Raw genomic sequence first — 12,979 nt, forward strand, 5'->3', positions numbered from 1 at the left:
GCAAATTTCATCTGCAAATAATTTAATAAGAGAAAAACCCCACAGAGATAGTGAATTTGTGACCATCCAAATATTTAATTAAAAAATGGACCAACCATAGCAAGCTGCTGGAGTTTATAAAACTGCCTTGTGTTATTATTTCCTCTAAACAGTAGCTTAAAAATAAAGTAGAATTCATAACATGACATTGAACACTGTTACATCCATGAAATAATTTCCTGAATTAACCTCCTAACCTTTAAATAGCTCAGGGCATGTTTTCAGTTCTGTGGACCTCTTTTATCAGTATGAAAACCTTACCTCTTTCATTAAACATGAGAATTAAATATAATGTTGAAAAAAAGTATTTTTATTTATAAAAATAGTTAAGATACAGACATGAACATTCTCATGCAAGCATAAGAACGTGTTTTAGGAACTTCGTATTACTGCTTGTCATAAGAGAAAGAGCCTGCTCTACAAATATAACCAAAGAAGGACTTTGTCAATGCTTGGTGCCTACTCCATACCTTTTATTCATTTGGCTCCTGGGGAGGAATACAAATCTCAAAGCTGTGTTTTCAGGTAGTGGGAAGACAGAAGTGGATACTTGAGAAACGTAACCCAAAAACCTCAGGTGTTGAGTAGGAGATTGCTTAGAGCCATAAGAAAAATGCTAAGCATGGCAGCATTGGTCCCTCTCTGTGTTTCACCTCCTTAAGTCAGAGCTAGAGGCAGGAACAGCAGTATCACTGCCTATTTAAGCAACAGCATAGCAGTTCAGAGCACCCATCCTGTTTTGGAGGCTTGTTTATACCCCTTTCATCTCCCTTTCATGAGATGGTGTGCTCAAACTATGAAAGAGGAAGAAAGAGTGAAGAAATCATTTGAATCAGGTTGCCAGGAAGGGAGCAAGTGACACAGAGCCTGACTCTGTTCCCTACAGCTGGGTTGCCTTGCTCTAAGGAGCAGTGCATGTGAAGTGCCCTGAATAAGTGTCTGTGGTTTACAGTAGCCACTGGACTTCAGTCATTCTCTCTTTTTCTTCTGACTGTATTAATTATTCACTGTGGGGCAAGCAATGTTCAGAAGTAGTGACAAGAAATCCTTTTGTCCTTTCCCAGATTACTTACTAGACTGTGGGACACTTTCAGCATTCAGAACCCAGGGTTTAGGTGGGATGAAGGCTGGTCTTCACAGTATTCCTAATTATTAAGTTACAGTTATAAAAGTCATACCACAGTATGCACAGCAACTCTACTGTTCAGGTTTCTGAACAGGACTGCGGCTGCTGTGTTTCATGCAGGCACTTACTAAGTATAATCTGAGCTGGCCTGCCTGTTGAAGTCCATCCAAGGATTTGCATGGAGTGGTGCATATTTTGTGATCCATTTATTTGCCGCCCAGGCTAAGGTAGTTCTGGACAAGCACGAGAGATGTAACTGGAACCATCTACTTAAGCTAGGTCTAACTTCTAAATCACAGTGGTTGGTTGCTAGAAAGTTTTATGTGCCTCCAGAATAGGCAGCCATTGAAGAGGAGAAGGCAGGAGTTTGGCTTATGATTTTGAATGTGATATCTACACCTTTCTTTTTGCCCACCCATAAATATTTCAAAATACAGCGACGATTTAGAGCATGCATAGAAGGGTGTACTGCATTGTGACCTGGGACTTAGTCTGTGTCCCTAAAGAATCCAAACAGCTGCACTTCCATGACATATCTGTTGCATGTGTCAAAAAAATGTGTGAGATACTGCTTAGCATGGAGCTGTAGTGTTTTGAAAATGTGGAGGAAATGAATGAAGTAACCTTGTATTTCTTGACACTGATCTCCAAGAACTGGAAAGCCACTCATGGCTGCTTCTAAGCATAGATTAAAGAGGTTTCAACTGTAAGTCCTAGATCTGATCCTGGTCTTTGCTTGAGCAGTTCCCAGAGAGTCTGCTAATCAAAGCTTATTGTGCTGTGCCAGGTATTCTAGCTGATATGTTTTAACTTTTGTTTTATGTGTGTTCTGGTTTGCAGGGTGGAAAGAAGAGTTACACAGGACCATGTGGAGGCAGAGACTGCAGTGGAGGATGTCAGTGTTTCCCTGAAAAAGGAAGCCGTGTAAGTAACATTTTTTTCCTTTAAAACATTCTTGATGGTACCAGTTTAATGCTGTTTACTATAGGTAGACTTTCATCAGACTGCTAAGATTATTAAAACAATTATTCTTTTTCAGGCAAAAGTTCCTACTGTTTCATTTTACTTTCTCAAAAGCTTGTAGATTTGAAGAAATACTTTGTTATGAAATGTAGCCCAGGGACCTGATGGCCATGACAAGCTGATCAGATCAGAATTTTAGGGATGCTATGTTCTATAGCGTCATTTGATTCTGCACTAAATGGATATGCTAAATGAATATGGACAAAATCACTCAATAATATTCTTGAAGTCTTTCTGATGAAATGTTATCTGTTGAAAAGATACCCCATACATGCATGGGATACATATATTTGATGATCTTCAAGGGCTTTTCCAACATAAATGATTCAACAATTCTGTGATTCTATGTGATTTCCACTAAAGCAAGAAGAAATTAAAGCAAGAAGGAAAGCATGCAAAACCTGAAATCCCTGCTGGAAGGGAACTGCTTAGGACTTCGAGCATTACGTTGTGGCTGATAGTCTGTTCTTTGTTTTGAGGACTAGTGAGGAATGAGGCAGAGGAAGGGAGATGGGGTGGAGGGGATTAGCCACCTGCCACGAAGAGCTCTGAGAAATAGGGCAGTTCCTATGCTGTATGGCTGGGAGCCCTGGCTGGCAGGCTCCTTCTGTACAGCTTGGTCTTCTGCAGCTGAGACAGTGACTCAGCCTTTTCCATCCACCCATCTCTAAGAATAGGTCAGGCAAGAGATGTGGCAGCAGGTCATGTGCTTGTTGTTCTGCTATCATAAACCTCATAAGATTTTTTAGTTCTCTGCCTTCCCTCCATGCAGCAGGCCATCAGTCCTCATTCCCATTGCATTCCTCAAGCTTGACTCCACGTCTGAGTGGAGACAGAGGTGGTAGGAAAGTCACAGTGTAGGTGGGAGGAAAGGAACACTCTTGTTTACAGCAGAAGTCCTGGTGTCTCTATGGAAGTCAGATGATCCTGAGGTTATCATGCCATGAGGACTGTAATGGTTATACTCCCATCCCCTGACCATGAGCTGCTCATGATCTGCTTTCCATTACAATAACTCAATGGCAAAATGATGAAGCTGAGGACAAACAAGCTCTACCCCAAGATGCAGCTTCCCAAGGGACTCCCTCCAGCTGTTACTGCCTTACCTTCATCATCCAGCACATGAAGTTTGGCAAGTGCCTCTTGCCACTTCCCAATTTTGACTCAAAGTCAAAACCTGATGCTGTAAGATGCTCACTAGAGTTCATGAAAATATCTGTTGCAAAACTACCAACTTTTGTGACTGAAATATTTTTCATGTAACCTTCAATTTCAAGTTACCAAGTCTGCAAGAAAAAAGAGGTAGTTAAACAGAAGTAACTGCATAGGTTAGAAAAGCTGAAAATGTAAAATTGCCGGAGTAGAGAACCACTCAGGTGCCACTGACGAGAAGCTCCCTGTGAGTTACTTACCATCTAGACTGAGAGGGGAGGGCAGATTTTATGTACTTGCTTGCCACTCTCACTCTTGAATTTATCTCAGGAAAGTAAGTAACCCCACTTACTAATCACACTGGCCTCCCTTTAAACAGATACTCAAAAGTAGAAAAGGAGTATAATAAAGAATATAAATTATATTTTGCTGCTTGTATTTAATTGTGCAAGATGTGAAGAAGTATTGGGAAAAGGGATTTACAGAATTCTATAACACTGGAAAAATTGTATTTTACCTCCCTACCATGATACATCTCATTCTGACTTAGCATACACTGCCTGTATTTTCTGTCTGCTGATCTCTTCAGATGTCACAACCTCTGTTAAACATCTGGTTTAAGGAACAAGATTGGCCTTTAGAGTCTAGTCAAATTTGGCATAGCTTTTGGTCTCATGCTAATCCTCAATGGGAATATTTATTTTCACAAAACCTCTGTATAATCTGGCACGACACACGTTTTCTGTTCGAGGTGACTCATTACATGCACAATAGACATGTTGCATGTTTGCACTTGTAAGAGTGACTGAAGCAGTCTGTCAGAGCCTGCTGCTGCAGTGACTCTCCATCTTGGATGCTTCAGAGCTGTCATTTGCAGGACACCTGGAACTCAGTTGGGAGCAACGCTGCCAAGGTCTGCAGCCTGCTGTCAGGCCTACCGTCCCCTGGAAATTCAGTCTGTTCATGACAGGTCTCCCAAAACCAGGCAAATAAAAGCACTTTCTTTGGATTCCTGCTACTGAATGCACATCAGCAGCTGTTGAGTGAAGAGAATTCATTGAAGTGGTAAATACAGTTGCAAACTATGAAAGGAGTAAAGGTCTGAAGAAACGCCTACTCTTTATTTAAGTGTGCTTCTACTTCATTTGCTGTCATTGACTCAGTTGCAGTATTAAGATAGATCATTTGAGTAAAGATGCTTATTAGTTGTCTTAATCCAATTACTTTTGTTTTTTAGAAAGGGGTTTTTGCAAAATATGCCCACTGATACCTCCTGGGGCTCTCTGCTAGAGGCAGAGAGGCACTGTTGAGATGTGTGAGGATTCAGCCAGGTTTTGGGGATTTGTGTCAGGTCTCCAGGCGCCAGACAGCTGGAAGCCCTGTGCTTCTGTCTACATTGCTTTTGTTTCAGGACTGATAAGTGTAGGCATGAAGACACAGGAAAGTTGAATTGTGCTTCACATGGGCAGTTTCTAGGGACAAAAGGCAACTTAGCAGAAATCAATGCACGCACTTAGCAGCCCTACTGGACAAAGATATGTGGTTTTAGTTTTTCCTCCATCCTGTTTTGGCTGGGTTCAGCCCTGAAACTTTCCCTGGGCTCAGACACAGCTGAAATCCGGTAGGGACAGAAAAATAAAACAGCAGAAGTGACATCTGCCCACTGTAGTGGTCTGGGAGCTTCTGCAGCTAGGCAAAGGCAACAGTTAGCCCGCAACCTCCTGCTTCTCGTCTAAGCTGCTCCCAGTGTTCTGAGAGCACCTGCAAACATTCCCAGGAGGAAAACTGGTCCAATTCAAATGTTAGAGAATCAAGACATTCCTGATAACCATGTTTGCAATTCACAGCAAATGCTGAGCTGTTGCTTGGAGAAGAGTCTGAACAAATATTTCTTGGGCCACACATGTTCCCACCTCCTGTCTTGCTTTTGAGTTCACACCTTCAGAGTAGAAAGAGTAAAGGGAATTTCCTCCATAAGTTGGTTTTTTGTTCCTAGTCTCTAATGACACTCTAGCCTTTGTTCTTTTTCACTGCAGCTTAGTTATTTTCCATTGTATTTACTGTTAGCTGGTTACGAATATCCAATCTATCTAACCATACCTTGCAATTAGGCAGGTGGTTGGAGCTGGGGCTGAAGGAGCCAAGCTTGGGAATCACCCTCTGCCTCATCTCCCCTTCTCACAGCTGGCAAAAAGCTCAGTGATGTTGCAGTGAGAATTGAAGCTCCTGAAGGAGTGTTCAAATCCACATGTAAAGAAAGTGTGGTATAAGCCTCAATGGAAGGCACAGAGTGAAAAGGGAAAGACAACAGACTCATCTTCTCCCTAAGATGAGACAGATTCATCTTCTCATTTTCTTCTAAGACAACTTTTCCTAAATTGTTCTCCTAAGACAACAGTCACCCTTTCCCTATGCTACATGTGGAGAACATAGTGTAAGGAGTACCCAGATGCCTGAGTAAGAGGGAAAAGAGTAAAGGGAAACACTGATACAGTATTGAAATTCTGTTTTGAATGAAACAGAAACACTGGATTAAAGGAACAAAAAACCCCCTAAATTAAAATCATCTGTTTTCTTTCTTTTTCCTCTAGATTTTTATTGCAACTCCTAAAATCTTGATATTTATAGTCCTTTGCAGACTCTATATTGGTCAGGGAACAATATATGTGCCTTTAAAATTTGTTAAACATTAATGCACTTACATAGGAAATGATAACTCCTTTCAGTACAATGGCCAACTGTTTGACCTATTGAAGTTCATAATCAGCCTCACTTCATAACCAACCTAGAAAGCTTTATAGAAAGTGGAAGTGAGTGGAAATCTTTTTGATCTTTCTGTAGAGTGAGAAAATGCACTCTTTTGAAATCTCTCTTTGTACTTTCTGAGTCAAGCGTCTGACAGTGCTCAAGCCGTTTAGCCATTGTTTTTGCAAGGGGCTGGAATAATGGAAACTGAAATTAAAAGACAGCTTTTTGTCCCCCCATAAAGGCCATTTTTGGGAATGCCTGAACATTCCTTTTTAACCAAGACTGGCATGAGGGCTCAGTAGAACTCCCTTACAGATATCTGTTATATTGCTTTCGCTAATGCAATGGCCATGGGTAAACTATTACCAGTTCATCTATAATTACTCCTGTCTGCTTTTGGATGCCATACAGTTGGGAAATCTAGTGTCTGATATTCACTTACAAGCATTTTCCATAGAAGTTTAAATCTTAATACATGGGCTAGATCTAGATGTTTTTCATCATAATTAAAAAATAAAAAAAAACCACATCAACAAAATATTACACATAAATACCTAAATTCTGTTATTATATCTTAGGGAGATGTTTAAATCAAATAAAATAATTTTATCAACTGTTAGTGTAATTCTTGTACATCACAATTAACTGGCTTCTAAGCTGGTATAATGGCAGTAGCTCCTTCTAACTCTTTGTTAGTATAAACTGATATATCTGATGAAATCTTTTTATATGCCCTTTTTTATGCTAAATTAGAACATAAGAAGCATCTTCTCAAACTGGACCAGTCATACATGTAGCCCACTACTCTATTCCCAGCTGTGGCAGTAAGAGATGCTGTTTATGGGGAGCACAGAGTTCTGGCAGCTTTCTGCAGTCCATTTCACTTATACCCAAGATAACCCAATTTATATGTTCCTTTAGTATCTGTGTTTTTCCCCGAATTTGTCTAATAGTTTTTTGAAGCTGCTGTAACTGTGTGTCTTCACAATCTCTAGTGGCACAAAGGAGTTCACTACTCAAATTATGTCAGTCATGTCTCAAATTATATAAATTATATAAATCACTCTCTAACCTGTTCTATGCAAATCTCCCTTTGGTTTCATTGAGTACATGCTATTTCTAGTACTCTAAGACTTGGAGCAGTTCTATGTTTATGTTGCTCACTGCTTCCCTAATTTTGTAATTCTCAGTTTTATTCCCTCTCATTTTTCTCCTGTCCAAAAGGACAAGTCTCCGCCTTTTTAAGTTCTCTTTTGAAGGCAACATTCCAACCTTTAGTCCCTTTATTCTACTCTCTCTTTTGCAAGAGACCAGAAGTGTACACGGAACACAGGATTATGGATGCACTGAGCAAATTGACACCCATCGTTTTCTTCTCAGTATCATTCCTGATGTTCCCCAACACTGAAGCCTATCTGCCCACCCAGTTTAGTGGGGTCCTTCTGGATCTCCCAGCATGGGAGATCACCAGATCTCCTCATTCCTCATCACCAGCATCACATTTAACAAACTAAGAGAGATTAGTATCATCTATGGACTCCAATGTTTCACAGTTCAGTCTCTTCTGCAGATGACTGATGAAATCTTTGCTAAAACCAGTTAGAGCACACATCTGAGAGGACCTGTTGCTGTTGTCTCCATTTTGAAATATGGCCATCAGGTACTATTCTTTTCTTCCTAACAAAGAACAGTTTATCAAAATAGTCTTGAGAATCCAAATATGTTACAGTCACTAAGGTTTTCTTTACCATGCTTATCCTTGTGCTCAGTTACTGTATTCTTTAAGGTGCACTACTGCCTTGCTAAGCAGGAAAGTCAAATAAACTGGCCCACAGTTCACAGGGTCTCCTCTTGAGCCTCTTTTCCACATGGAAGCTTGGTTGGCACCAGCCCACTGCTGCAGTGGCAGTTTGTAATGTTGAGTTACACACTTTGGCCAGCAGTTCTGCAGTTTCATACTTGAGTTCCTTCAGAAGTTACAGATGAATGCCCCCACTCCTGTTCACTTAGTAACGCCTGCCTTACCTATTTTATCTACTTCCTTTATATTTACCTGAAGTTAATCTGTCTCAAGGAATAACTTGGATCTGGGACCTTCTCAAACACCTTCAGCAGTAAAGACCTATGCAGAGAAGTCACTGAGTGTCTCTGCTATGGCCTTATCATCCCTGAGTGCTCCTTATAAGCCCTTGGCATCACGTGTACTGCTATTTCCCTTGATGACTTCTTGATTTTCTTTAAACATCTTTTTACTGTCAGCTTGATTGTCTTCTGCAACATTTTCTCATTCATTTTTAGCCATCCTGGTTGCCATTTACTCTTAATCTGTTTCTTATGGGCTTTCCTGTTCATTTCAGCAGTTTTTTAAATACCAACCCTTTTGCCTACAATAGCCTCCTTAGCTTTTTTTATGAGCTATGCAGGGTTTTTATTGAACCATTTTACTTTCTTTTTGATATGTGACACATAGTTTACCAGGATTTTTAATACAGTGTTTTTGAAAAGCCTCCAGGTTGCTTTAGGCTTCTTGCCTTTTTGACTGCTTTTTTAGGCTTTTACTATTTTTGTGATTTTTATGTATTTCCCCTTCTTGAAATTGGATATCTGTGTGATGTATTTGTTTGGCTTACTCCATCCCACTACACTACAGCAGTAAGTTCAGTTTTACTGTGAAATTCTTGCAGAGCAGTTCTCCCAACAGTACCTCTTAAAGCAGGTCCTGTGCAGCACTAAACACAGAGACTAAACCCAGAGCAGCATCCTGTCTTATGTGTCCAAAGGTTTACTGCTCTAAGAAAAAGTCAGTTGCTGCGTCCAAAACTTTTACCTCCTTATCACATCTGGATGAGGCATTGTGCCTGACAGTATGCTGGTAGTTGGAACTGGCCAATATTGCTATCTGACCTAGTTTTGCAGCTCCTCTAATTTCACTAAGTATTTAATTATTGATGTCTTTAGCAGGGGAATCCTAAATACAAACCAAGTCCTACTTTTCTGTTATTTCCACCCACAAGGATTTCCTAATGTGCCCCTCTACCCCAAGTATTTTTTTTCTGTAACCCTTTGTTGTAGTCTTCGCATACTGTGCCGTTGCCCTGGCTGTGATTTTCTATCACTCCTGTAAAGCAGACAGACTAGTATAGTAACTCTGTATGCCACTGATTATCCTCCTTTAACAAGCATGGGATGCCTGTTATATCAGGGTTGTCATTTATTACCAAGTAGTGTAATTCCATAATCCTGTTTTGTAGATCTTATAGCATTGCTGTAGAAGCATTTAACAACTTTTGACCATTCATTTCCTCCCTTGCCTTCTCAGGAATGTATTGAGCATTGGCCATTTCTCACTCACAAGTTCGTTCAGTCTGAACCAGGTGCTCCATGGCTGTCAGTCTTCTCCTGTTTCTAGTTTAACTATTTCTCTGTGAACTTTTTAATTCTTAGTAGTAACAGCCTTGTTCCATTTTGTATGGAACAAGTCTAGTCCATTCCTCCTATGCAGGTCTCTCTTGTTCCACGGAGTTGGCAAGGACTTCAGTCTCTCACACAGCTGCCTTGAGTTAATCCCTAGGACATCCCTGTTCTGCTCCCTCGCCAGTGGTATAATATAGATTGTGTCCACTGGTCCCTCCCTTGCACCAGACTACTAAGACTTCTACCAGATTATAATCAACTAGAGATTTGAGTTTATCAGAGATTTGATCCCTTGTTCCAAGCTGATTATCCACCTTCCCTCTGACTGACTACCCCTAAATACTTATTAGATCAACATCAAGGTTTTGTGGGAGTTTTTTTGATGGTGGCCATGTGAGGGGAGCCACAGCAGAAACTGGACTGCTCCACCACATTCTGGCAGGCCTTGTGGACCTGTTTCCCTCCAGCTCAGCCTGTCTTTCGTCTAGAGAACAAATCAGGACTTCTGCTAGGGCCAGGGGCTGCATATGCAAAACCTGCCTCTGGAATCAGCAATAACACAACTGGTCTTTCGTCTAGAGAACAAATCAGGACTTCTGCTAGGGCCAGGGGCTGCATATGCAAAACCTGCCTCTGGAATCAGCAATAACACAACTGGTACTCTCTTTGCAACAAACCAAGAGGTCTCTGCTCTGATGCTTATCTTCTACCTGCATCCTGAGCTTGCAATTTGTTAGCTCTTGAAAGTTTGTGCTAGTGTAACTTCTTGTTTGAGAGATGATAGGCATTACTTTTCCCTTTCCCTGCTCTACCCATATTAAACTTAGTAGCAACAAGGAAGATCTGGCCTCACTGAGATGTACCTGGGAGTCATGAGGAGAAGGCAAGCTGACCTAAACCTCTCTATACAGGTTGATGCAATCTCCTTCATTTAAGGATCCACCATGACAGCTCATATGCCCTTCAGACATCTGCAGGAAGCCACCAGCAAACATCCAAACATGAACCCACCACCAGAAGAAACCCCACTGATCACACAAGCCAAAATCTCACAAAGCTTATGTACCTTCCAAAGGCCTGCCCTTGCTTGTCTTTCTCTTTTCATTCTTACCTTCCCAAAACAGAAGTGGTTTGGAAAATGTCCTGTTTACTCTCCAGTTTTTGCCATATACAAAACTTCAGGAGTGAACTGGATCATATATCTTTTATAGTATTGTCAGAATCTGCAGCAGAATGGATATAAGTACCAAAAAAGGGTGCTTCAAAATTTCACATTGCTTCGTATACCAAGGTTAGCTGTGGAAATTTCTAGGAAGAAGAGCTGCCCTCAGAGGGGAGGTATTTGGGGGAGGTATTTGTAATGGCAAGAGATTTAAAAGTAAAACACCTATGGTATTAATGATCATTATGCATGGACAGGAAAGCACCTTTCATTCTTTCAGTGGTGTGATCAAGTCTGGTATGGCACTAGAGGTTTAATTTTCTTTTTTTCTCTGGTCATGGTAATAGTGGAGAGCAGCTCCAAGGATGGCAAAAGACAGGAAATGAAAAGTGTTACCATAAAACACTTGAACAGTATGAAGCTAAATTCTGCTTGCAGATACACGAGTACAGTTTTCTTCTACACACGTGTTTGAGGGTAGTTTCAAATGCATGCTTTCATTTAAGTTTATTCTTTCAAAACACAGCCTTACAAGATCTTTCCAGCATACATGAATCCTGCAAGTCTTGATATTGTTCCATAGGCATCTAAATCATGGGCATAAAGCTTCATCACGTGAACTGTTAGCAGTAAATAGGCCCGTAATCTTTTGAGTTTGCTACCAAAGGCAGGCAGGGTACCCTGTTTGCTTGATAGATCTTGAACTCGTGTCAGTCTGAAACTTGATACCTACTTTATGATCTAATGTTTTATTTAATGAAAATTGCTTAGCCTGGGCTACGTTGACTATCGACCAACCATGCAGTGAGATAGTTGTGTTGGTTGCTAATTCCTGTTCTTTAGTACATTTGTCCTGACATTTTTTTAAGTGAAATATGCATGTTTTCTTTTTTTCTTAAACTCTGTTTATACATGTTTAATCAACATCAGAGATCTTTTTGAACTGGTGGATGGAGGTTAGATAACTTTCCCATGAGCAAGAAGCATGGGATCCTCCTTTCATATATGCATTCTACAAAAAATCTGACATTTGGGAAATCAGTGAAAGGTCTTCCTCAGAATCTGTTTCAAATAAAAAATGTAAAATATATTAAAAATGTATTAAAATATATTAAAAAACAGGGTATTTTGTTTGACGGTACATGCCACATCACATTTTCATTTGTAAATGTTGAGAATATTATAAAGAATATTTAAAACATGAAATAAACTCAAATGGAGACTTTATTTAAATCAAACAAAATATGCACATTGACCAAAAATTATTTTTTTACTCCTTCTTATTCTTTTGCAGAACATTTCTACTTCAGCCAGATGTGAAACATTGTTTGATTCCATAAGTAACCTATAGAAATTTTATTTATTTGTAATCTAAAGGACTACAGTGTTGTTAAGCCCATCCCATGCTAACAATTTGCACTCCCTGTATTTTGCTCCAGCCCTGAAAGCAAAATTCCTCCAAAACCTTTTCAAATCAATCATACAGGAGAAAAAGAATGATACTTGACTGGAAAGTAGTCAAAAGGACACATTCACCTTTTATTTCCATATTCAGCTTAATCTTTTTAAACTTCCCTGGATTGATATATGTTATTTCCAGCAAAGTAAGTGCAGGTAAGCAACATTCACAAGATACTGTGCCTTCTTGCTACAGCCCGAGCTTAAATGTGTGCAGATACTTCTACAAGCTTATATAAAAAACCTTTACAATCTCAGCTGGTGTGACAGGAGAACAATTCAACAGCATTGGGCAAAGCTCAAGAATTAGTGTAATCAATCAAAATGAATACTAAGGTTGTAGTTTAAACAGACTTATGACCGAAGTAAATATGCTGGATTAACTCTTTGTAATGTAGATTCAGCTCTTCTGTTTGAAATTACACTGTAATGCCCTTTGCATTACCTATGTATTCTGTTGATTTATGGGCTTGTTACACTCTAAGAAAACAAATCTTATGGCAATTTGCTAATAAACTGAGAAGGTATTTCACTGGTATTTTAGGAATTTATTTTGAGGCAACATTTTTAAGAGGGCATTTGGCCATCTGCATATCACAAATTTGATTGAGAGATGGAGAAAAAAAAGCAAGAGAAGTCACAGTAAGCAATCAAGAACCACTTTATTGCAAAAGCTCAAACAAGACTTAAAATTTAACTCTAGAAAATTTAACTGTAGTGAAGAAATAGAAAGGAAACTTGTTGGAGATGAGTAGTGCAAAGTTAACTTTGGTCACAATAGTCAATGCTGGGATAAGAACCCTTTGGATGTACTTAACAACCATTTAAAAAATTACCATACCTTTTTTCTTGAACAG

At 39.7% G+C, this 12,979-nt stretch overlaps 1 protein-coding gene across 1 annotated transcript in view; it reads left to right on the forward strand.

Moving 5' to 3' along the window:
* COL4A2 (collagen type IV alpha 2 chain) overlaps window positions 1-12,979 on the forward strand; it is a 143,972-nt gene that overhangs the window by 39,559 nt on the left and 91,434 nt on the right. The window contains exon 3 of the mRNA XM_018084110.2: window positions 2,006-2,089. Coding sequence (XP_017939599.1) covers window positions 2,006-2,089 — 84 coding nt within the window. The remainder of the gene's footprint in view (window positions 1-2,005; window positions 2,090-12,979) is intronic.

The sequence above is a fragment of the Manacus vitellinus genome, unplaced genomic scaffold (genome assembly GCF_001715985.3).
Source record: "Manacus vitellinus isolate BGI_N305 unplaced genomic scaffold, ASM171598v3 scaffold_7_pilon, whole genome shotgun sequence".
In the NCBI taxonomy this organism is placed as follows: Eukaryota; Metazoa; Chordata; class Aves; order Passeriformes; family Pipridae; genus Manacus; species Manacus vitellinus.